Here is a 26,384-nt window from a genome sequence, read left to right as displayed (position 1 = left end):
ATTGATTAAACACATAGTGTTAGGAACTACACCTGAAAGTACAAAAGCTCTTCACAGAAACAGGGGTAGGTCTAATGTTATATCAGCTAATTCCTATACACTTATTATTGGAAGTGATGGGCCAAAGTAAGTGATAAGTAATGACATAAATCCCTCCAGGTAGTCCACACTCAGCATGGCATATAGATCACAATTGCAACCACAAGAAAAGCTAATATTCATAGTCAAATCAGTGAATTGTTGGACACCCACACTAATGAATAAACCACCCAGTTAGTTCTGGACAAGTGCTAGTGTTCACATTACCATCTCCAGTTACATAGTAGCCAGGAAACTTCTTAAAGTAGGTAGTCTCAAATCTCTGGTGGTTCCTGTACACAGTCCTCATAATTCCAGGCCAGGGCTGTTTAAATACCTGTATGATAATGTCATTATAACGATAGAAATGGTTTAATTTTTTCATCACAAAAACCTATAATTTTAACAGGGCAGTGTAAACTTTTTATATCCACTGTACCTAATTTTCTTATCATTTATTTAAACCCAGACTCCATGTTCTCCATGCATGGGTGTTTTTTAAATTTTACTTGAATAAAATTTTTTTTAAAAATAAATAAAGCATTCTATGTGCACTTGCCAAAGCTTTGTCCCCCGCCCCCGAGCATAATGACCACAGATAATTCTTATCTGTATATAATCATCAATTCCACAGTACTTGTTTTAAGTAACATAATAAGTTAAATTTATATTATTGTTTTGGTTGTTTATTTGAATTTGAGTAAGTGACAATGATAGTGACAATAATTAAGATTATAAACCTGTTTTACCAAATCTATAAAAAAAATTTACTTAGTATATGACCGTATAAAATTGCATCAGCCATGCCTGGTACAATTTTATTTTTTATCTTCTTTAAATCTTCAGTCCCCTCTGAAAGTAATGGGAGGGGCAGACAAATTTATTGTTTTTGTTATACACTGAAGACATCTGGTTTTTCAAAATAAATATGAAATGATAGATCAGAATGTCAAATTTGTTAAAGGAGTTAAACAACTTCGAACATGACACCTTTTGTTTTAACCCACCCATTTTTCATGTGATTTAAAACACTGATACATGTGACAGATGTTTCTTGTTGCTCAAGTGTGCCCTGCTAGATTGTTTAAACAATTATTAGCTCTGAATATCTTTGTTGCAGCCCTGGGTTTCACCTGGGAGGACTGCACTTAAAAAGGATAAACCAACATGAAGATCACAAAGCTGATATAAAATCAAGTCATTCTGAAGCTGAGAAAAGAGGGAAAATCAATCAGAGCCATTGCACAAGCATTGGGCATAGCCAATACAACAATTTGGAATGTCCTGTAAAAGAAAGAAACCACTGGTCTACTAACAATCAGACATCAAAAAAGGTAGGCCAAGGAAAACAACAGCGGTAGATGACGAACATTGTGAGAGCTCTACCTCTACCAAAGTGATGGAAAGGCCAAATTGTGGAGTAAAAAAAAAAAGATCTGCTCATGATCCAAAACATACAAGCTCATCGGTCAAGCATGGTAGATATAGTGTCATGGCATGGCCTTGCATGGCGGCTTCTGGAACAGGATCATTAATATTTATTAATGACATAACTTATAATGGAAGCAGCAGAATGAACTCAGAAGTTTACAGAAACGTCTTCTGCCAATTTACAGATTGCATCCAAACAAATCATGCAGCAAGACAATGACTAAAAACACACTGCTGCCACAACAAAGGACTTCATCAGGGGAAAAGTGGTTTTAGACTGTCCAAGTCAATCACCAGACCTTAAACCAATTGGAGCATGCAATTTAGCTCCTGAAGGAGACTGAAGGGAGAACCCCCTGCGCCAAAACACTGTTGTTTCCAGTTACAAGCCTGGAAACAACAATACAACAATTTAGTGATGTCAGTGGGTTTCCAGCTTGATGAATTTATTGCCACCAAAGGATATGCAAACAAATTAAGTGTTAACTACCTTAAGACTATCTATTCCAATAATTTTGCTCACTTACAAATTGGGTGGTCTGCCACCAAAGGTGTCTTGTTCTAAGCTATTAACATATCTAGATGTAAATATCAGAAAATTAAAATTGAAATTCTGATCCATCGTCCCATATTCATCTTTTTATTTATTTATTTATTTATTTTTTTAATCTCAAATCAAAATGTCTGTATAGCAAAAACAAAAAAATGGCCTTGCCCTTCCAATATTTTCAGAGGGGACTCAGTGAAATAGTTTTGGTATGACAGAAAATAATATGATCTAACAAAGAACAATTTTTGTACAAAAATTTTGAGCAAGTAAATAAATTGAGTAGAAATATAATTCATGGTAGCTGTCTACTGTTACTGACAGAGTGAACATTTCTATCAAAATAAGCTACTGATCTACTGAATAAGCCAAGTTACTGATCTTTACATTTAGCAGCAACAGCAGCTGAGAGATCTATAAAACATTATTCAAAATCTTATAAGTAGAAACAGAAGTCTCTTACCAGGTAACCTTCATTTGGTCCCTCAAGTTCCTCTCCTGACTCATTCAGTATGGCAGGAACGACTCCAAAAAATGGAAAAGTCTACAGACACAATCAAACACAAATCTTGGCCAAAATCATGAACTGTAAAGCCAATAGAAGTAAAAAATAAATTAATAAAATACTCAACACAGCAATCTGGACATTCCTAAAACATCACATTCAAAGCCTCAGTACCAGTTTTAGATGAATATGACTGAAGATCATAAACTAGAATTACTCACTGCAGATCCTGGTTTCATAGGAGTGGCAGCTGGAAGAGGTGTTAATACATGTCCTCCCTGAAAAGCACAAACAGGGTGTAAACAAACACAGAGTTAATACTGAATTAAATTTAGTACAAGGCTGTAATAGGTAGTGTCCCAGACAGGGTTTAAATTAAACCAAAAGCAGGCCATAATCCAGAATAGACCATGTACTGAACCATACTGAAAAACATGTTGGCCTGCAACGGCATTGCTGCCTGTCACATCTCCTCTGGTACACATACAATTACCGCTCTTCCTTGCCACCATGCCTAACGCAACCATACAGGCCTCCCCAGTGACTAAGGCTGTAGTGCAAGCCCCACTGGCACCGTTAAAGCATGCTCAGTGCCACTGGTTCCATATGGTTTCCTCCAGCTGCACCTAATACCACTCAAGCATGCTTGTCTAACACAATCAGAGCCAGACAGACCTTGCCAGTGACTAAGGCTGTAACAAGCCCCACTAGCACCATTAATGAATGCTCAGTGTCGCTGCTTCCATATGGCTTAGGTCACCTGCAGGGTCGTCAGCTGGGTACCACCGCTCAAAAACATTTCGCTCCATTAACTTCGGAACGTCTCCTGGCGGCAGAGGAGTGGCAGGGACATCTTTCTGCCGCCCCCTGCAAGTAGACCTTGGGTTAGGTGTTACTACCCCAACACTTCTTTCTCCTCAGAGCCAAAAGCTGCTTTTCTTGGCCTCTACAGCCAGGTCTTTCAGGGCCTTCCGCTGGTTTGCACCATTTACTCCCATATCCCTCTGGAGCAAACAGTTGATGTTCCAACAAGAGATCGGAGAACTTCAGCCTCTTCCACTCTAAAGCAGCTTCTACTCCTTCCTCCCATGGGACAGTTAGCTCGATGAGGAGCATGGTCTTGGCACCACTGGACCACGTCACTATATTAGGATGGAGACTTTTGTTGGTGATCTCCCCAGGGAACTGGAGCTTCCTGCCAAGAGAGACACTCATTCTCCAGTCCTGAGTGAAAGGTTTCCTTGATGGAACTCTTGGCGTGGCGCATGTGTTGCCCCCTCCTTCTCTGACAAATTGGATGTGCTCACACTGGTGGAAGATGACCTCTATTGGTAAAGCACCTCGGCCAATCTGCTCAGGACTTTATCATGTGGAAGGAATGTGGAAGAACTCAGTAGTTTAGTAGATTAGGTGAAGCAGCAATGATCCATACGCGTCCGCAAGGTCAAGCCAAACAATGAGCAGATCTTTCCTTTCGCACTTGGCCAATAGGATCTGCTCCCAAATCACAGATAAGTGCTACACACACCCTGGGAAGCCTGGGACCCCCGCCATCTGGCAGCTGGCGTCAACATAGCCATTCTCTGTGAGGTATATATGGTGGTTATACTCCATGCCAAAACAGAAGATCTGATGCTCCTGAAGGTGATGCTCCTGAACACTGCAGGGCAGTTCTTATATGGGGAAGTGGTGGCTTGGTGGCTAAGGCTCTGGGTTAGTGATCGGAAGATCGAGGGTTCAAGCTGCCACTGTTGGGCCTTAACCCTCTCTGCTCCAGGGGCGCCGTATCATGGCTCACCCTGCGCTCTGACCCCAACCTCCTAACATGCTGGGTTATACGAAGAAAATAATTTCACTCTGATGTAATGTATGTGACTATGCAATGTGACTAAAAACGACTCATTATCATTATATAACCTGCAGGGTATCCCACTGGGGCCTGGAGCTACTGTTGATCTGGCCTTTCATACGACCTCTCTGACTTCACTGAGCTTGGATGTGAAGATGTGAAACTGGGACACGGTTAAGGCTGGACGAGGCACGTACCCTGGTGAACCTAATGGTTGAATACCTTGCTAGGTCACTGTACTGTCTTCTGATGTACTCTTCCAGCTCCTCCCTGGTTGTTTCTAACTTCCTCCAACAGCTGCCAATCACGCTTGAAGGGATTCTTGTAGAAGTTGGTTTGTTCCGTCTCCTTACTGTGCTTTCGGATGTGCTCAGACCTCCACAGGCTGGCAAGCCTCTGCTAGATGTCCTTCCACAGTGCTTTAAGACATTCTTTCTTGCCTGACGTTGCCTTCCTCCAGTTCCTTCAGAGTTGTCATCACTAATGCATCAGTTGCTTGATCTCTCTCTTGCCTCCCTTTTTGTCTTGGCACAGTGGTTTTCTTGATGGTAATAACGCTGAACCTGACTTCACATTCCTGGTAGCTAATTTCTCCAAAGAGGTTGAGCCTAGCCTCCACACCACCCTCGTAGTGATCTTTCCAATATTCTGCTCAGGCCAATATCCAGTCTTTGCCATGCAATTGCCTCACTGGTCTTTGGTCACTTGATTTTGTCTTTCCTAGTTGGTGTCTGATCTTTTGCTTTTCTTGGCTCTGCTCTTTCGAGATGGGTGGGTTTGTCTCACAAACACACACACTCTCACAGAAACCAAAGTTGGTGTTTTACATATTAATTAATTCAATCAGCATTCCAAATACTACTCTTTGCACACCCTCCCATTTACTCCCCCCACCCATCTCCCCTAGCCAATCCTCTACGCTGATAAATATCATGTCCTTGTCTTGTCTACCGGCTTGTCTTAATAACTATCCTCTCTGTTATGTCGTACACTCTACAGTCACCCATACTAACCTTTGTATTTAAAGTACAACACATCTGCAAACATGATGATCCAGCCAAATATGATAGTCTTAATGGGCTATAGCAGCCTGAACATCAGCTTGTAATGAATCCAATGCCTGAGCACACACTTAAAAACACAACATGACCCTTAATCATTATTTTACTCTTTTATAACGGTATGGGACTGAAATTACATTTATTAATCTCTGACTTCATAAACACCAGTTTTATGATAAAACATGGCACATGTCAAAATGTGCTCCTTGATTGAGTAAGCTTGCCATGGTATATGGTCATATCAGTTATGAATTATAAACGACAGTTCCTATATCAATATCCTAATGAATAAAACAGCCTTAATTAACGTATAGTGGCCTAATGAAGAGTTTGATCAATTTGACTCAAATTAAATGATTTCAATTATGACAAATTATTTACAGACGCATCAAAACTACAAAGGGAGCATAGCACACGGACCGACAGAAGACATTATATTTAACGGACAGGAACAACTGTGCGAGGTCAGAGGATCAGCACAAATGTGTGTAAAATATTAAACACAACTCAGCGAACTCTATCCGCCTTTAGAAGACAAAAGAGACCATTATTGAAATGACAGAATGCATGGTTCCTAAAAGAGTAGTGACATCTATGTGGCAATACTTTAGCTTTATACCCAATGAACACAGAGGACCTAATAACCACAATGAAGCCATCTGCAGAAATTGCACAAAAAAAGTTTTGGTTAGAGGAGAACCATCAACTTTATTTGCACACGTTCACGTTCATCACACTGCCGAGACAGCTGAACTGAAAGGTGATAAAACACAAACAATAAGTGGTGCCTTTGCCTGGACAACAATACCCAACTGACAGCCCGCGATGGAGAGAATGCACAGATGCAGCTACAAAGTTTGTTGCCAAAGAGATGTTGCCCATTAACATTGTTGAAATGCCATCTTTCAAAATGTTGCGACACTCTCTCCACCCTCATTCTAAGCCAGCTGGGTGAACATACAGGTCAGCCATCCCTTCCAAATACAATGAAGTGACGGATGTTTGTCCAAGAAGTCCAAGATTTGATTTCCACAGCATGACACTTATCGCTCACAAAAGACATTTGGTCGAGTGTGAATATGGTGATGTCCATCACTTGCCATTTTTTAACGAAAGAATGGAAACTTGAGCCCAAATGCCTTCAAACTAGCTCTCTCACATAAAGGCACACAGCAGACAACTTGGCTGATGAACTTGAAGATGCACTGAATGACTGGAATCTGGATGTAACTAACCTGTCTGGAATTACCACAGATAATGGTGCCAATATAGTAGCTGCCATACGGAAATTGGACTGGCCATGGCTGAACTGCTTTGGTCACAATTTAAACCTCTCACCCCATGATGAGAAACAGAGAACGGAACAGGTACTAAACACCATTGTTACACCATCGTGGGCAATGCAAGGCACACAACAGCTAGACTAATATATATGTGTGGTTATAGCAAGAACAGATTTGCTTGCAAAAATATTTAGTAGCCTAATTTCATTTATTAATATTAACAGGATTGTGCAACTCGCTGGGGTGGGAAGTACATGATGGTGGAGAGGGTTATGGAAAAAAGCTTAAGTGTCATGTCCTTGCTGATGACCAAAGAGAGAAAGTTGCTCTAACTTGGCAAAACACAGATGTTCCCCAGTCTATTAGCGCAGCATTAAAGCCGGTCAGTGAATTCACTGACATTATGTCAGGAGAGGATTATGTCACAGTCTCATCGCTTCTTCTCCTGTTCCAGATGCTAAAGGAGAGACACTTCGTTGTCATTTTCCGATGCAGCCACTCTAACAGCATCTTATGTACAGGAGTGACAAAACTCAAGGAATTATGTAGCTTTCAACCTTCATCGATCTACACAATCTGGCGGATTGACACAGCAGTGGATGACACCAAATTTCATGCTGCTGGCAAACTTGGGGGAAAAAAATTGTGCATTTGCACAACCAGCACCGTGTATTAAAGAAAGAGTGTTCAGCTTGGCGGGGAATGTGGTGACCCCCAAGGGATTACTGCTCAAGCCTGAAATGGTGGACATGCTAGTTTTTCCTGGGGAAGAATTTGTAGGAGCACTACTGTGTACATATATATATTTGTTTTTTGGCATGTTTATTTGTACAAAGCTTATGTTTGCTGTTTGTCATGTTGTTAGCAGTTTGGTGAACAATTTAATTCGATTACACTTTTTTCAGTTTAATTTTCATATTTTGTTAAAAATCAAAGTTTGAAATCAAACTGCTTTGCGTTATTGTGTAGGATAATGTGCAGCGAAAATTACCCATTGCATCCAACCAGCACCAATGCTGGTAATACCAGTCTGTAGGTATATCATACCGGTGTGCAAATTATGATATCGTGGCAAGTCTAGATTTGGGTCAAAGATGAAAGCTAGTGAAATATTTCCACTGCAGTTATTTTATGGTTTCATAAGAAATATCAAAAATAAAGATAATCTAATTCTAGTATAAACTGGATAGTGGTACACATTGGTCTATACCTACATAATCCAAATTTTAAAGAATGTAGAGCAGTCATATCTATATTTACAGATTAGACTAGTTGACCGTTTCCTTCACTTAATAATTTTGTCACTATTATATGGTATCTCAAAACCTACTTGTACAGACAACTGTTAATGTTTGGGTCTTTTTTCTAGAAAAATGCTACATAAGTGCTATATAAACATACAGTCCCCTCTGAAACTATCGGAACGGCAAGGCCAATTCGTTTGATTGTACTATACACCAAAGCCATTTGGGCTTGAGATCGAAAAATAGATTTGAGAAGAGTTTAAGATTTCAGATTTAATTTCCTGGTATTTAAATCTAGATGTGTTAAACAGCATAAAACACAGATCCTTTTGATCAGTCCACCCAATTTTTAGGTGAACAAAAGTAGAGGAAAAGATCAGACTTGAAATAAATTAAAGTAAATAACATGTAATATTTGATTTTATATCCCTTACTTGAAATAACTGCATCAAGCCTACGACTCATTGATCACCAAATTGCTTGTTTCTTCTTTTGTGATGTTTTCCAGGCTTTTACTGCAGCCTCCTTCAGTTGTTGTTTGCCTTTCAGTTGGCAGTGTGTTTTGAATCATTGTCTTGCTGCATGATAAAGTTCTTCCCAATTAATTTAGAAGGATTTCTCTGGAAATTGGCAGACAAAATGTTCCTGTAAACTTCTGAATTCATTCTGCTGCTACTATCATGACTTACATCAATAAAGATTAGTGAGCCTGTTCCAGAAGCAGCCCTGCAAGACCAAGCCATGACAGTACCTCCACCATGTTTCACAGATGAAACTATAAGTTTTAGATCATGAGCAGATCCTTTCTTTCTCAACACTTTGGCACTTCCACCACTTTGGTAGAGATTAATCTTGATTCCAAAATTTTTGTGGCTCATCTCCGTATTTCAATGCAAATTCCAATCTGGCATGCCTGCATGTGGACGGCTCCCCCTGTGGAGGTTGTTGGTGATGTCACTGACTATTGTTTTTGGGTCTCTGACATAGGCTGCTGTTGTTTTCCTTGGCCGACTCCTTCAGTGTCTGTTGTTTAGTAACTGGTTTCTTTCTTTTTCAAGATACTTGAAATTATCGTACTGGGTATGCTCAATGTTTGTGCAATGCCTCTGATTGATTGTCCCTCATTTAATGAGTAATGCTAATGAGTCTTTATAGGTCACATACATTACAGCACATTGAAATTCTTTTCTTCGCATGTCAGGAAGCTGAGGTCAGAGCACAGGGTCAGGCATGATATGGCACCCCTGGAGCAGAGAGGGTTAAAGGCCTTGCTCAAGGGCCCAACAAAGGCAGCTTGGCACCTTCTGATCAGTAACCCAGAGCCTTAACCGCCAAGCCACCACTGCCTCAGCTTCAAAATGGCTTGCTTTTCTCCCATGTACAGTTCTCTGATCTTCATGTTGCCTGATCCATTTTTAACAAAAAATGCAGTCTTCCCAGATGAAACTGAAGGCTAAAATCAAGAGCGGATGTTCAGAGCTATTCATTGTTTAAACAATCAATCTAACTGGACACACCTGGGTACCAAGAAACACCAGTCAGTCACGGTCCAATATTTTTGCTCACCTGCAAATTGGGTGGTCCGGTACAAAATGTGCTATGTTCTATGTTGTTTAATATCTACATATAAATAACAGGAAAAGAAAGCTGAAATTCTAAACTCTTTTCTCATATTTATCTTTTGATCTCCAAATGTCTATTCTACAAAAAAAAAAAAAAAAAAAAAAAAAAAAAAAAAAGTTAACTGCTCTTGCCACTCCAAAATTTTCACGGGGATAGTTTTATCTTAAAATTCTGACTTTTTAATGAAAAATAAATACTCAACAATTACTGTATTTTTAATAATGTACAGTGCCCTCCACTAACATTGGCAACCTTGATAAATATGAGCAAAGAAGGCTGTGAGAAATTTTCTTTATTGTTTAACCTTTTGATCTTTTGTTCAAAATATTCACAAAAATACTCTGCTCTCATGGACAAACAATTGCAAACAATACAGGTTTATCCAAAAAACATCATTTGTTTAATATAGGTGTGCAAAAATTATTGGCACCCCTATAAATTCATATGAGTAAAATATATTTGAAGTATATTGCCAATGATATTTTGCTTTTTTTTAGTACACCTGGTTGACTAGGAACAGAAAATTGTTCAACCATGAATTCCTGTTTACAGGGCTATATGAATATGAGGTAACACATAGACGAAATTACCTTAGTCATTCAAAACAATGGGTTAGACCAAGGAACATAGCCGTGATGTGCGACAGAAGGTTGTTGAGCTTCACAAAATGGGAAGTAGCTATTAGAAAATATCACAAGCATTGAAAATGCCCATTTCCACCATCAGGGCAATAATTAAGAAGTCCTAGTCAACTGGAAATGTTATGAATCAACCTGGAACTGGACGCGTCTCTATATTATCTCAATGGGAAGAAGATGGATCGAGTGGCCAAAAAATCTCCATGGATCACAGCTGGAGAATTGCAGAAGTTGCGTCTTGTGGTCAGAAAGTCTCCAAAAATACAATTCTTGAAACAAAAATGGTTTCAAGAAAAAAAGCCTCTACTCTCATCCAAAAACAATCTGAAGTGTCTTCAGTTTGCCAGACACTACTGGAACTTCAAATGGGGTTCTATGGTCAGATGAAACCAAAATTAAGCTTTTTGGCAATACACACCAGAGGTGGTTTTGGCACACAGAGAGGTAGCCATATGGAAAAGTACCTCATGCCCACGATTAAATATGATGGTGGCTCTTTAATGTTTTGGGGCTGTTTTCCTGCTAGAAGACCTGGACATTGTTAGGATACATGGCATCATGGACTATCAAATATCAACAGATAGTAAATGAAAACCTGATTGCCACTACAAAAAGCTTAAAATGGGCCGTGGTTGGATCTTCCAGTAGGACAATTATCCAAAACATACATCAAGATCAACACAAAAATGGTTTACTGATCACAAAATCAAGGTCCTGCCATGGCCATAGCAGTCCCCTGACAGTTCAAACCCGTGGTGTGAACTGAAGAGGAGAGTCCAACAGTGTGGATCTCGAAATTTGAAGGATCTGGAGAGATTCTGTATGGAGGAATGGTCTCAGATCCCTTGCCATGTATTCTCCAACCTCATCAGGGACTATAGCTGGAGACTCAATGCTGTTATCTTAGCAAAGGGAGGTGGCACAAATTATTGACTTAAAAAAGTGCCAATAATTGTTGCACACCTAAATTTCACAAAGATTTTAGATATATAAACCTGTGTTTTGTTTGCAATTGTTTGATATCCATGAGAGCAGAGAATTTTTGTGAATTTAAACAAAAGCTCAGAAGGTTAAACAAAGATAATTTTCACAGACTTCTTTGCTCGTATTTACCAAGGGTGCCAATATTAGTAGCGGGACCAGTATATAATTTTTTTGTTTTGTAACGTATTGCTTTCTTGAACAAAAATAGTACAGTATTTGTAGCATTATTGTTTTAGTGTAATGGAGACCAGAAAGAGAAATTAAACTAGCAAATTCTTAAGCTCAGCTTATAATAACTTTATTAAAACTTAAAATAATTTGACTGCTTTGTTATAGCCAAGATAATTAAATTAATCCATTAATAAAAACAAAATGAAGGCTTTAATTTTGCAATATTATAAAAATGTTTGCATTTTCATAGTAACTTATACTTATGACTGTCAGAGGTGGTAAAACAAAGCATCAAAAAAGTAAACGTACTGTTACTAAGAAAAAATACTCAATTATTTTTGCAATGTGCGATTGATCAATTAGTGTGCCTACTCAGCGCCCCTATCCAGAACCTCCACACTATCTGTCCCTCAGTGGTGGAATGAACTTACAACCTCAATCCGGACGGCAGAATCTGTTCTTACACCGCTACTTTGTGCACTTTGCTTCTTCTAGAACTCAATTAAAGATCTTGTATAGCAGCACTACTTGTACTGTTCTCTGCTTGATACATCACTTTGCTTGTATTTCCTAGTTTGTAAGTCGCTTTGGATAAAAGTGTAAATGTAATAAAAAATAAAGTTCTAATCTAAATATCTACTTGAGTAAGAAATATAATGTTAAAAAAACTACTAAAGTAGCTGTTAAGGAAAATTTATACCTCAGTTAACACATTTACATGGCAACACAGAATGGTTGATAGGTAAACATGGCAGGCAAAGGCATGCTAGTGCACAAGCTAATTACACATCCTGCGTATCTTCAGGTGTTATGCATCAGGTGAAAGCTGATGCCAGGGAGATGTGTCTGACTGTGTATACAGAAACAGTTTGATGAAATGTAGTTTACTGTTTAAAGTACATCTGAAGTGTAAACAATAAAATGGAGATGAATAAAAGAATTCAGTAAATTGAGCACTACAACATTTAGTATGCTTGCTTGTAACTCTACATAGACTTTTTTTGTCCAATGAACTTCATATCTGACCACCCACATGAGAGTAAAAACTGCCTACTCATGGAAATTTTTTGTTGTGTGCTGTGGAATCTCAGGCCCAGTACAAACCTCTAATGGAAGTCAAAGTAATTAGGATTATGCTCAAGTGACTTCTATTCGATAACTATGACTATAGTTCATAGAAACCACCACTACAAATAGGCACCTACTGTCTCAGTCTGCCAGAAGGTGTCCACAATGGGGCATCTCTTCTCCCCAACTACACTGTAGTACCACAGCCAGGCCTCAGGGTTAATAGGCTCCCCCACAGTACCCAAGATCTTCAGAGAGCTCCGCTTGTACCTGAGAACACACACACACACACACACACACACACACACACACACACACACACACACGTATATAAATTTTAGAGTGAAATATAAAATGTAAACACTATTTAAGGGCGTTTTCAAACCTGTAGATCTGTGCTTTGTTCCAAAACAGGGACTTAAATTGTTACAATATTACCAAGTGTAGTGTATCAAAATGTGTTTATGCAAGTCACATGTGAGTAAACTGTCCTCTGGTTGGTCAGAGTGCACCTATTTATGTTCCGGGGTTCCGCTCATAGCGGTCATCTGTCAAGATGGACAGACAGCAGCTCTGCGAGCTTATTGTGGCTTTCTTTTTAGCTGCAGTTAGTACAATTTATCTATTTATATGTTCCACAGAGCAATTAGGGGTCAGCTCTTTTAGATGCTCACTAAACACCTTGTAAACCTCAGTGTTTTTATGTGCTTCAATGAGGCATTTTACCTCATCTTTGGTCCAAGTTAAACCATGATTCACGTTGCGAGCCATTGGCAAAATATACACGCTTTTTGACTGATGTGAGCACATCTTTCGTGTCCCAAACACTATGCAAACTTTACAAATTGTTGGGGATTAAATTGATTCGCACCAACATTTATCATCCACAAATAGATGGGCTAGTCAAACTATTTAATCAAATGGTTTAAAACATGATTCGTAAGTTCATTCACGACAATGTGCAAAACTGGGATAAGTGGCTAGAGCCCATTATTTGCAGTACGAGAGGTCCTGCAAGCCTCCAGAGGGTTTTGCCTGTTTGAGTAACTGTATGGGCAGAAGGCTCACAGCATGGATCATTCGGGATGAATAAACCATGCATTTTCATTCGGGAAAATTGGGAGGCGGGACCTTCTTACAGTAAAAGCAAAATTCAATACATTCTTGATCGGAGAATAAAACTCCAGGAACTCAAAGGCAGTTCCCGTGGCTTTGCTGGCGGTTGTTCTAGAGAGGGGAGGTGCTAGGACCAGAGGTAAAAATGGAGACCACCTCTCTCCATCCCAAATCACAGACATTGCTAAATTACAGACGGAGTTTTCCGACGTGTTCTGGACTCTACCCCGTCGCACTAATCTCAGACAGCACCACAATCTCAGAGACAACCCCAGGGGTGGTGGTATGCAGATGCCCCTCTCATCTGCCCAAACACACACAAAAAAAAAAAAAAAAAAAAAAAAAAAAAAAAAAAAAAAAACCTGGTTCAGGATGAACTCAAGACTACGCTCAACATGGGAGTAATTGAGGAGTTCCACAGTGACTGGAGCAGCCCAGTGGTTTTGGTGCCCAAAAACAATGGGAAGGTCCATTTTTGTGTGGACTTTAGGAAACGTGGTGTCTAAATTTGATGCATACCCAATGCCTCGCATTTACGACCTGCTCGATCGGTTAGGTGCAGCCAGGGCTCTACGGTAACAATTTCTTTTAGGAGTGCTCCTCTTAAAAGAAATAGAAAAAGAAATAGTACTACCGGTATTTCCTCAGCTGAGTTACCCTCTGCAAATCGTGAGTATAATCCACCACGTTGGAGATTAAATCAAATGTGCGCACCCCTTCTCTGGTCTCTCCCACAGTTTATATTCACTTCCATAAACATGTGCGCCGTTACGTGATGACGTAACCGGCGCTGTGTTTACATACAATCTTGCAAGAATGAAGCCACACAGACAATGTTAATGTTGCAACAAGACAGCACTAATATATAACAGGTGGCAATAATTAAAATAATTAAACACACAGGTACATTTGTATATCTGTATATTTTATGGGTTGTGCAGGTAGGGGCCTCTGGTGTTCAGACAGTGCAATTACATTTGATGCATAATTAATAGAATGCTGAATTCCACAATATGAATAGCATATTTCCATGATGCACATCTTGACATAGCAACCAAATGCATCTATCCTTACACCCCTTCTATTTTCATTTTTAACAAACCGACAGGTATATGACAGTGTACAGCAAATACATCAGACAAAAAAAAAAATTACACCATGACAACCTTTTGAGCCTATGTTTCCTGCCCTGATAGAATGCCATTTCCAATTTGCCTTACATGATCATTTATGCATGAAGTGACTGTGTGGCTAAATATAGCACCTTGACTGAGCAAACTTACATAATATTCTTATTATTATGAGAGTATCTAAGGTGTGAAAACAAAGCTGCTATAACAAAAGAACTTACTTGTGGACTGGCTCACTGCCATACTTCATGAGAAGTCTGATGGCTGTAGGTGCTGTGTAAAACTTGGAGACATTGTATTTGTCTACTATTTCCCACATTCTGCCAACATCAGGATAAGTGGGCAAGCCTTCAAACTGTCAGCAAAGATTGAGAAAGCAGAACGAACATTCTGAAAATTAGTCATGCAATGCAAAGAAGAATATAGGTCATTTAATTTTAACTTGCCAAGTCAGTGATAAATTACACTGCCACCTTTCTGTACAGCAGGTAGATTTTTCAATAAAACTGTTTTCAAACTCTTCTAAATAAAATTAACAAAGTACCAGGTACCTTCAACACCAGATATTCTGCATTTGTTCTGAAATATACAGAGTGATTAGGTTGTTCCCTCACCAGGACACTGGTGGCCCCATTAGACAGTGGACCGTAGGTGATGTAGGAGTGACCTGTAATCCAGCCTATGTCTGCTGTGCACCAGTAAATATCATCAGGGTGGTAGTCAAACACCATCTTAAATGTTACAGCAGTGTAAAGCATGTAACCACTGACAGTGTGCAACACACCCTGGGAAAGAAAGAAAAAAAACACAAAACAAAAAAAACAGCATAACATTCATCAGGACTGTATGAAATGGATGAACCTGAAAACTATCTACTGAATTTTTTAAATAAGTGTATTTTGTAAATATTGACTTAATTTATTACTGTTTACTGCTCTTTATAGTATGTTTATCTAGAAACAGACTTTTTGCACAGTACTGCATATACTTATGTCATGTAGACTAAATGACAAAGTTGTATGAAATGTCTAATATTTCTTACATTTCTACAGATACGGTGCTGCTTGAAAGTTTGTGAACCCTTTAGAATTTTCCATATTTCTGAATGAATAGAACCTAAAACAATCAGCTTTTCATCAGAAGTCCTAAAATTAGACAAGAACCAAATTAAACAAAAATGTTATACTTGGTCACTTGTTTATTAAGGAAAATGATCCAATATTACATATCTGTAAGTGGCAAAACTATGTGAACCTTTGCCTTCAGTATCTGGTGTGACCCCCTTGTGCAGCAATAATTGCAACCAAACATTTTACGGTAACTGTTGATCAGTCCTGCACATCGGCTTGGAGGAATTTAACCCATTCCTCAGTACAGAACAGCTTCAACTCTGGGATATTGGTGGGTTTCCTCAATGAACTGCCTGCATCAGGTCCTTCCACAACAATTCTATTGGATTAAGGCCAGGATTTTGACTTGGCCATTCCAAAACATTAACTTTATTCTTCTATAACCATTCTTTGGTAGAATGACTTTTGTGCTTAGGGTCCTTGACTTGCTGCATAAACCACTTTCTCTTGAGATTCTTGAGCATCATAAATTATTTTTCTGAGGTCCTCAGAAGTTTCCATTGTTCATGCCATGATGCACATCATCAAAGATATGTTGTGAAGATCAGACTTTTGATCCCTGTTCTTAAAATAAAACTGGGTGCTCACTCACACTCGATTGTCATCCCATGGATTAAAAACACCTGAAAACACTCAAATTTCACATACGTTTGCCACTTACATATGTAATTTTAATAGTAATTTTCCTCAATAAATAAATGATGTAGTATAATAGTTTTGTCTCATTAGCTTAATTGGGTTCTCATTGTCACCTTTTGACTTGTGTTAAAGTCTGATGATGTTTTAGGTCATATTTATGCAGAAATATAGAAAATTCTGAAGTACCGTGAGGTAAATAGTTGGAAATTGAAAACATTTTTCATTTATATTTACAACATTTAGCGGATGCCCTTATCCAGAGTGACTTACAGTCTTTGTAGTCTCAAAAACATATCCTCAGGTTAGTATAAAAAAAGTCAGCATCCAATAATACCAGTAAGCTAAAACTCTGTTTAAAATAATTTGTATAATGCTTTAGTACAGGGGTGCCCAAAACGTCAATCGCGATCGACCGGTCGATCGCAAAGGAAGTGCGGGTAGATCGCCATTCAAAAAAAAAAAAAAAAAAAAAAAAAAAAAAAAAAAAAAAATAGATGTTAGTGTTGACATACATGGCAGCCAGTCTGAGATCTCGTCTTTTCTCTCACCAAGCGTGCGATCAAACGCGCCAGAGCTAAAGGCTAGCGAGCGAAATCGTGGGGAGAGGACATTTTTCAGTCTTTTAAAGACTTCATTGACAAAACCCAGCTCCCAGTGTGCAAAGTGATATCAGTCACCACGGACGGTGCGCCCGCAATGGTTGGCAGCGCAAATGGATTCATTGCCAAGTGCAGGGAAGACAATGCTTTCCCTGACTTCCTTAACTATCACTGTGTAATACACCAACAAGCCTTATGCGTAAAAATGCTAAACATGAAAGAGATCATGGATGTGGCAACAAAGATCGCCTGTTGTATACGTGCTAGATCACGTCAAAGACGGCTGTTCCGTGCACATCTGGAGAAGGCAGTCTGCGACCACTCTGAGCTCCTGCTACACACTAACGTGAGATGGCTTAGTAGGGGTAAATTCCTGTAGAGATTTCGAGAGGGAGTTTCTTTTTGCTGTTAAACATACAGAATACACCCAACTCAATGATGATCAGTGGCTGCTGGACTTGGAAATTTTAAATTCTGTCCAACATGTTAAATAAGCTTAATTTGGAACTGCAAGGAAAAGACAAAACCGTGGTCAATATAGTCAGCTAAGTTAATGCCTTTAAACAGAAAAAGCAACTTCTGTCCTCAAAGCTGCAGTGCCATGATTTTGGGAACTTCCAAAATCTTGCGTCAGATCTGGAGACGCGGCGGAAGGCTTGTGCGCAATTTAACATTGCACGCTACATGGAGCAGATTGATAGCTTTCAGTCAGAGTTTGACAGACGCTTTCAAGACTTTGCTTTACTGCAGCCAGTTGCTACATTCATGTGCTACCCATTTTGGGACAATGCTGAGGTTGATTCACTCACATCGAAAATTGCAACGCTGTTTCACCTGAACTCGTCTGAAGTGGAGGATGACATTTTGAAACTACAGAGTATCATTCAGCTTTGGTCCAGGGCTCATGGACAGTTTTGGAACTTACTCACAGGGGAAAAGTGCCCAAACAGGAGGAAATGTGCCACCTCCTTGACTGCATTATTTGGCTCTACTTATTTATGTTTGTCAGCCTTTTCCCACATGAAGATTATTATGTCCAAATACCGTTCCACAATGACTGATCATCATTTGGAGGCCTGCTTGAGGCTGGCTACAAGCAGCTACTGTCCGGACTATGCAACCCTGGCTAATTCTATTCACTGTAAGGTAATGACCAAAAATGTACTGAATTGTAGTGTGCCATAAGGGCTCATGCAGTTATCCAAGGTACATGAACATTATTGTGTGTGTATATAAATAAAATGTTTAGCATTTTTAGTGTAGGCAGATCTCTTTGACTGGTCCTGTTAAAAGTAGCTCGCAAGTCAAAAATGTGTGGGCACCCCTGCTTTAGTACAAAGACAGAACACAACATGAGCCCCCCCCATTTTGTTTACAAAAATAGTACTACCAGATTCAGACATCGCAAACACCATGACTTCTGGCATTATACTTAGTGTAATATTGCTATGATGTAGTATTATACAGAAACCAGAAAGGAATAAAGGGACAAATAAATTCACTGTAATATGATTTTTTTTCCAAAGTGTTGTGTCACCCTCATAGCCCTGTAATATTAATTCATATTCGATGCTGTTACACCAGCTCAGATACATCAAACTTCATCATGTCCCAAATTCAGGCTGTATGTGGAAAAAAAGTGAGAGAATGACAGAATAACCGATTAGTCCATTATAATTAAAAAGAAGAAAATGGATTCAAAACTATTGGGGTTTTAACTTTATATGTTTCTGAAAATTTAAGGCGTTCATTTGTTCTATATTTTGCTGGGAATCGAGTTAATGATAGTCAGCCAATTAATCTTTATGAGTTTATCCTTTGTATTGTTCTAAAGTTGTTTTATCTAAAGAGCTATGTGACACCCAGTTAGCCTCTGCTTGGCTATGTTTGGTATGTTTCTGTGTATTTTTTTGTACTTCAAACTCTGTTACATTGCCATCTGTATGTGTAATTCATCCACAAATCTTTTTACTTTCTGTGTCTTTACCCTAATTTCTCCATCTGGGTATTAATAAAGTATTATCTTATCTTTATTACTCTCAGTGACTGAAATGCATGTAGCCTTGAGCAAATTTTCTTCATTCATCCCACAATCTAGCACTAGCAATGTGCTGTGATATTACAGTGAAGCAATTATTTTCTTTTCCATAAGAAGTTCCATTTTATTTAGCTTGCTAATGTTAGGTGACTAGTTCATTAACCTTTACAGTGTAGAAAGTGCCGCATAGCCCATGTTGAAATAGATTATTTTAACCAGAGGGTGAAATTGCAAAATAATTTAATCAGCAGCTTTAACATTCTTTTCAGGTAATCTGATAACAAGAGAAGTGTATATATTTAACCATCAGACAGCATTTCCTAAGTAAACCACTGGGTGCTCAGATCTATTGATAAAAGCTTTACTTCAATTCAGTTTAATTTGTATAAACACTTTTAAAAATAGACAATGTCACAATTCAGCTTTACAGAAATCTTTATGCAGATTTCTTGATAGCTCACTAATGAGCAAGCCAGAGGCCACAGTGGCAAGGAAAAGCTCCCTGAGACACCACAAGTAAGAATCCTTGAGAGGTTATGTTCAAAGCCGCAAGTGCAGAAAACTGGGACAGCACTAAGTTTAGTGACACAATACCTTTGGCTTGCCAGTGGAACCACTTGTGTAAAGGATGAACAGAGGGTCCTCGGATTCACACCACACTGGCTCACACTCATCTGATGCACCATCCATTAGTGTGTGCCAGCATACATCCACCTCTGGGTTCCACGGCACCTGCGCCAACCAAAGTCCATGAAACAGAGAAACATGCGATGAGTGTTTTGTTTCCATGAATTTCTGATTGAATATGGTTTGAAAAGATTCTTCAACCCAAACTGCTCTAGATGTGCCGAGGATGAACAGCACCAACATATTTAAATTCAAGTGACTCATACAAGGGCCCACACACCTCTACTCAACTACAGTCCTGATTTCTTCTCTCATACTAAATTGTTTCAGAAATTAAAACAAAATCTAAGATAAAACAAAGGCCACCTGAGTAAACACAAAAATACAGTTTTTAAATAATAATGTTATATACTGAAGCAAAAATGTTATCCAATACCAAATGGACCTGTGTGAAAATGTATTTGCCCCCATAGTTAATAATTCCCCCATAGTTAATAATTCTATGAAACTGCATTGATAATGGGGTTTAGCTGGACAAGATGCAACCACTCCTGACTACTGCAACCCTGTTTAATCAAATCAGCACTTAAATAGAACTTTTTCAATAGCATGAAGTTGGTTAAAAGGTCTTACCCAGTAGCACACTATGCCAAAATTCAAAGAAATTCCAAAAATGATGAGAAAGAAGGTGATGGAAACATCAGTCTGGGAAGGGTTACAAAGCTATTTCAAAGGCTCTGGGACTCCAAAGGACCACAGTGACAGCCATAATCTCCAAATGGAAAAACTCAGCACAGTAGTTAACCTTCACAGAAGTGACTGACCTTCCAAATTCCTCCAAGAACACAGCAGCTACTCACCCAGCAGCTCACAAAAGAGCCAAGGAAAACATCAAAAGAACCAACACGCCTCTCTTGCATCAATAAGGATCACTGTTCATGACTTCACCATCAGAAAGACACAGGTATGTGACACTGGCATCCATGGAAGAGTGGTGAGGCAAAAACCACTGCAACCAATCATGGCTGACCCTGCACCCTGACCCCAGCTTCCTGACATGCTGGGGTATGCGAAGAAAAGAATTTCACTGTGCATATGTATATGTGATAAAGACAGACTCATTATAAGTCCTAGTAGTAAGTGAAAGACTGATCTCCAGTTATCAGAGGCATATGGTTGCAGTTATCACTGCTAAATAGGTGGCACAATCAGATTTTAAGTTTAAGGGGGCAATTAGTTTTTAACATTGGTGATAAGTGTTGGATTTTTTTTTTTTTGCTTCAATAAAATAAATAAATAAATAAATAAAAACTGTATTGTGTGTTTACTCCAGTTGCCGTTGTTTTATGTTGTATTTCACTTGAATATACAAAACTATTTAGTATGAGATATACACAAAAACAGAAGAAATCAGGATACTTTTTCATAGCACTGTACATGCAACCTGGAGTTTTCAGACAAGAAAAGCGAAAAGTCCAAGTAAAATGAGTGATGCACACCATTTTAGAGCTAGTAAACTTAATAGGACTATAGAAACATGAGCAGAAGCATCAAGATGGTTGATTCCATTCCAGCATGCGCATCAGGGACTGAGAGCAGGAAACACAGAACCGGAGAACTACTGCAGAAGTCGAGACATGGTCAAGCACTGGTTTGTCAATTGACAGAGCCAGGAAATGTGTGTGGTAAGGAGCTACACCTGTACATGATTTGTTTATTGAGTATTCTTGTTTCAGTGAGCGGCAGCAGGGATAAAGAGAGGAGAGACAAGTGCCATGAGAGAGAGCTAAGCAGCACAGAGCAGCATGTGTGAGTGTGTGTGTGAAGTGAAATAAAATCAATGAAAAATGGAAGTGACAGTGTGGAGAATAAAGAGCCCCTGAGTTTTGAGTTGACCCAAGCCTGCCTTCCATCTCCTCATTTCTGAACTACCCCATGAAGTATCAAAGGAACTAAACAGCAAGATAGCTTATAAAAGAGAGAACATCAGTTCCATGAGACAGTAGGCAAGGAAAAAATTTGCAAGACTTTGACACTCACAAACCCATGGGATGTTAATGGTTCTATGGTGACTGTGTTTCCAGACCCATTTCCCCTTACAATTAAACTGGTTTGATCAAATTGTTGTTTAACTGTGATATTAAAATGAGAGGAAGGATTCTGAAACACTAGACACATCCTCATAAGAGTTTGCCTGCGTCCCATAGTTAGTCACTCTGCTCCAATTAGCCAGCCTTTAAAACTTAGACAATTTCATCTCTCTCATTACTGATGTTGTGATGTGTTTTTAAGTTAGATATATTAGAACTCAATCTAACAAATAGTGGTCGCTGAGAAAAACTTTCCAGAAATGTTGTGTATACACAGAGTGCAAAACATTGCATACCCTTAGGACAATGAAGAAGACAAAAAAAAAAAAAAAAAAGAATTTATGGCAATATGACCTTTAGTTTGTTAGGTCGCACAGATGCACCTAAAATTGTCAAAGATATGTTAAGATTTGATCATCCTAATGAACAGTGGAAAAAAAAACCCCAAAATGGTATCAGTTCAGACATTTTGTATGTTATAGACATATCCATAATCAACTGTATACCCATCACTTTAATAACTGCCTGCAAACTCTTTCATATCCCTGACCCTGAATTAAAAATCATGGGGGATGCAAACCTATGCACTCCACTCCCGTGTCACAAAGACAAGTTACTAAAGAGATGTTGCAATAATTTGCTAGCTAATTCGCTGCTAGTGAGATAATACACTCTGCGAAACTTGAAAGAGCACTCATACATGTTGCAGTTAATAATACTCTTTATTCTACTACACAATGCTTTGTGTTAAATTTGTAAACCAGCTTGCTGCTTCAAGTCATTTCATCACAGTCACCATGTCTGAAAGACCCAGCAAATAACGTTCTATGAGCCACTGACAGGACATACGGTCTCATGTTTGTGACACAAAGTATTGTCATTCCAGTAAGAACACTAAACAACTCAAGTCTAATGTTTGGGACACAAGCTGTTGTGGACCCCCCCAGACCAAGTAATCATCAGGTTTCAGAATTGGTACTCAACAAAAATTAACCTATTCAGTTTAAACTCATTCAAACCGAGTTTGTCAACAGAAACAGTATTTTACAGCTAACAGCCATTTGTTTAAGGCAGCAAATGTGTACCATGTCTGAAAAGTGTGCAAATGTGTATGAGCAAATGCATTTACACAGACACACAGTGTTAGAGTGTGAACACCGATTAAGGTCTTGAACCTTCCCAAGGGACATTATGGTCTCCAGGGAATGGGGCTAAACAAATGTTAAAGAAGCATGGGGGGGGGGGGGGGGGGACAACAAAACAAAAAAAAAAAATACAAGAGTTAAACAGAGGGAGGGCTTGAAATACCTTGGGGATGGGACGGACATTCCTTACTTTTTCATTCTGCTTCTTCTGCTAAAAGGGTGGGGGAGGAAGTGAAAGTAAGGATTTATATGAAGAATATGGCAACACTTTACTGTAAATGAAGACCTTTAGTTCCATACTGCCAGAAAACACAATGACATCTGATTACCAAAGTATTAGAGACAATAAAGGTACTGAGAGATGATGATGTCTGACCCAACGGCAATGACTATCAAGGTGTCTTTTCTGTTCAAATTTAGTTCAATGAGAAAAGGTACATAAAGATGTAGTGGTTGTTTTTTATTGTTTTAAATAAAATAAATTTTACATGGTCAAATACATTCATGTGAGAAAATAAAGTACACCCCATGGAAATTGCTGGATTTTTTTTCCACATATTTGGACAAGCAAACAATTGATAATCTTTAAAATAGTGCCTTTTAATAAAGTTGATATACTTGAACAAAATCACAAGGAAAATCAGCTTTTTCAATCATTTATTCAACAGAAATATCAAGAGATATTATATTCTTCTGTGGAAAAAAGTAAGTATACCCTTGGCCTCAGAAGCTAGTATTGCCCTCTTTAGCAGAAATGACATTTTCTTTTTGAGCCATTCCTTGGTGGATTTGCGAGTGTGCTTAGGATCATTATCCTGTTGAAAGGTCCACTTTCATTTCAATTTCAAGTTTTGAACAGAATGCTGCACATTATCTTCAGGCCCTCTTTGATATGATGCAGAATTCATAGTTGAATCAATGAATGCAAGCTGTCCAGTCCCTGAGCTAGTAAAGCAACCCCGAACCATAACTTTTCCACCACGGTGCTTCACAGTTCGTATGAAGTGCTTCTCCTGAAAAACAGTCTTTGGTCTGCACCAAAAATGTCTGCCTTTACCGTGGCAAAAAAACTCTTTGACTCGTCTGTCCAGAGAACATTATTCCAAAAGCCCTGGTGTTTGCCTATATGCTCATTGGCAAATTGTAGTCTTGTTCCAATTTTTTTTTTTTTTTTTTTTTTTTTTTTTTTTTAAAGACAGGCTTTTTCCTGGCACGCCTCCTATGCAAATTTGTGCAGTCTTTTTCTGATTGTAGAAGAATGCACTTTGACACCAACAGTTGCAAGACCTACTAGCAGATCCTGTGTTGAAATTTTGGGGTTCTTGGACACGTGTGTACTTACTTTTTCCAGGTGACTGATCAGTTTTTTTTGTTAATTTAAATTGTCAAAATTACTACAAAATATCAATTTTGTGTCTCAATTGATAAAGTGAATCACCTTTATTAATAGGCACCGTTTCAAAGAGGATCGAATGCTTGCTTATCAAAATATGTCAAAAAAACCAACAATTTTGTTTTTCACGACTGTATTTCCGTTTGTGTTTCCAAACGTGTACCTAAATACTCAAAACCACTTTTGAAAACAATATGAATGTTTCGTAAACAACCATAATATTAAGTACATTTGCAACTGCAGTTATTTCAAAATATACCCAGTAGATTACAACAACCAGTGAGGAACTGAACTCAGCTTGGCATGATGAAATAACACCAAAAGTTATTTTTGAAACAACTTTTGCTGCAATCTGTCCTCAAATGCTGAACACTATGCATTGCAGATTAAAGACTGCAAAAAAAATCACATCTTTGAAATCATTATGTTGAATACACTCCTCTCCAAAACTATTGGAACAGCAAGGCCAATTCAGTTGTTTTTGCTGAAGAATGAAGACAATAGAATTTGAGATAAAAAGATGAATATGAGAAAAGAATTTGGAATTTCAGCTCCCCCCCCCCCCCCCCCGGTATTTATAAGTAGATGTGTTTAATGACATAGAACATAGCACATTTTTGTATCGGACCACCTAATTTTAGGTGAGCAACAATGTTGGAATATTTGACTGATATGTGTTTCTTCTTACCCAGGTGTGTCCTGTGACATTGATTGTTTAAACAATAATTAGCTCTGAACATTTACTCTTGGTTTTAGCCTTCAGTTTCACCTGGGAAGACTGCATTTATTGTTGAAAAGGATAAGCAAACATGAAGATCAGAGAGCTGTCCATGGGAGAAAAGCAAGCCATTTTGAAGCTGAGAAAATCAATCTGAGGCATTGCATAAGCATTCGGCATAGCCAATACAACAATTTGGAATGTCCTGAAAAAGACACCACTGGTGTACTGAGCAACAGACACATAATAGGTCAGAGGAAATGGGGTAATGGGGGAAAAAGTGGAAGGTTTTAGACTGGCCAAGTCACCAGACCTTAACCCCATTGAGCATGAATTTCCCCCCCTGAAGAGGAGACTGAAGGGACAAACCCCCACGAAACAAACAACGACAGAAAGAGGCTCCGGTAAAACCCTGGAAAAGCATCACAAGAAGAAACCAACAATTTGCTAATGTCAGTGAGTCACAGGCTTGATGCAGTTATTGCAAGTGAGGGATATGCAACCAAATAAGAGTTATTTACTTTAATCTACTTCAAGATTTCTCTGTTTCTAGAATTTTGCTTGCCTAAAAATTGGGTGGTCTGATAAAAAAAAAAAAAGCTTAAAATCTTTTATGCTGTTTAACATAACTTGATGTAAATACCAGGAAATAAAAGCTGAAATCCCAAACTCTCGTCTCATATCCATCTTTTGATCTCAAACCAAAATGTCTTTGGTGTACAGCACAAACAAATGAATTGGCCATGCCTTTCCAATAATTTCAGAGGGAACTGTATAGTCATATTTAGCTAGTATTTCTTATACTTAAATTATCATGAACCAAATCCAAGATTATTTAGCCTATTTCTAAACATTTTTTATTAATTTCATGATTTAATTTTTTTTTCTATTGGTAGATAACTTAGCTTCTTTCTATAATTAAGTTTTTTTCCCTTTGTGATGAATCTCAAATGGCTTGCAATTTGAACATATAGTCCACTACACCATTATTTCATTTCAGAAATGGTGCACTTATACAAAGGTATAGAAGGATAAATATGAAGCTTCTAAAACAAAAATTGCATTTATTCAGGCCAGGCATTTTTTTTTTTTATAAGATCAACCCATAATAAATATCAACAATATCAAATGGGCACATCGTATAATTCAACAGCCTTCAGGTGCTGCCAGATTTCTGTTATAAATGCATGAAAATTTATCAAAAATCATGCCCAAAAAAGAGACACATGACTGTATTTGGTCAAAAAACACCTATTGGGTCAACAGTATTGGAATAA

The 26,384-nt window shown here is 38.5% G+C and overlaps 1 protein-coding gene across 3 annotated transcripts in view; it reads right to left on the bottom strand.

The window, feature by feature from the left end:
- Positions 1-26,384, bottom strand: part of acss2 (acyl-CoA synthetase short chain family member 2) — a 45,120-nt gene that overhangs the window by 8,275 nt on the left and 10,461 nt on the right. Inside the window, exons 8-15 of one of the 3 annotated variants that reach the window (XM_017486747.3) lie at positions 23,160-23,204; positions 19,729-19,866; positions 15,343-15,513; positions 14,950-15,083; positions 12,620-12,752; positions 2,783-2,839; positions 2,520-2,600; positions 307-415 (exon numbers count right to left, since the gene is read on the bottom strand). In XM_017486747.3, the coding sequence (XP_017342236.1) occupies positions 307-415; positions 2,520-2,600; positions 2,783-2,839; positions 12,620-12,752; positions 14,950-15,083; positions 15,343-15,513; positions 19,729-19,866; positions 23,160-23,204 (868 nt within the window). Of the gene's footprint in view, positions 1-306; positions 416-2,519; positions 2,601-2,782; positions 2,840-12,619; positions 12,753-14,949; positions 15,084-15,342; positions 15,514-19,728; positions 19,867-23,159; positions 23,208-26,384 lie in introns of all 3 variants that reach the window. The other 2 variants (XM_017486746.3, XM_017486748.3) reach the window with 2 other exon arrangements.

The sequence above is a fragment of the Ictalurus punctatus genome, chromosome 15 (genome assembly GCF_001660625.3).
Source record: "Ictalurus punctatus breed USDA103 chromosome 15, Coco_2.0, whole genome shotgun sequence".
Taxonomy (NCBI): domain Eukaryota; kingdom Metazoa; phylum Chordata; class Actinopteri; order Siluriformes; family Ictaluridae; genus Ictalurus; species Ictalurus punctatus.
This window is presented reverse-complemented; position numbering and strand designations above follow the sequence as displayed.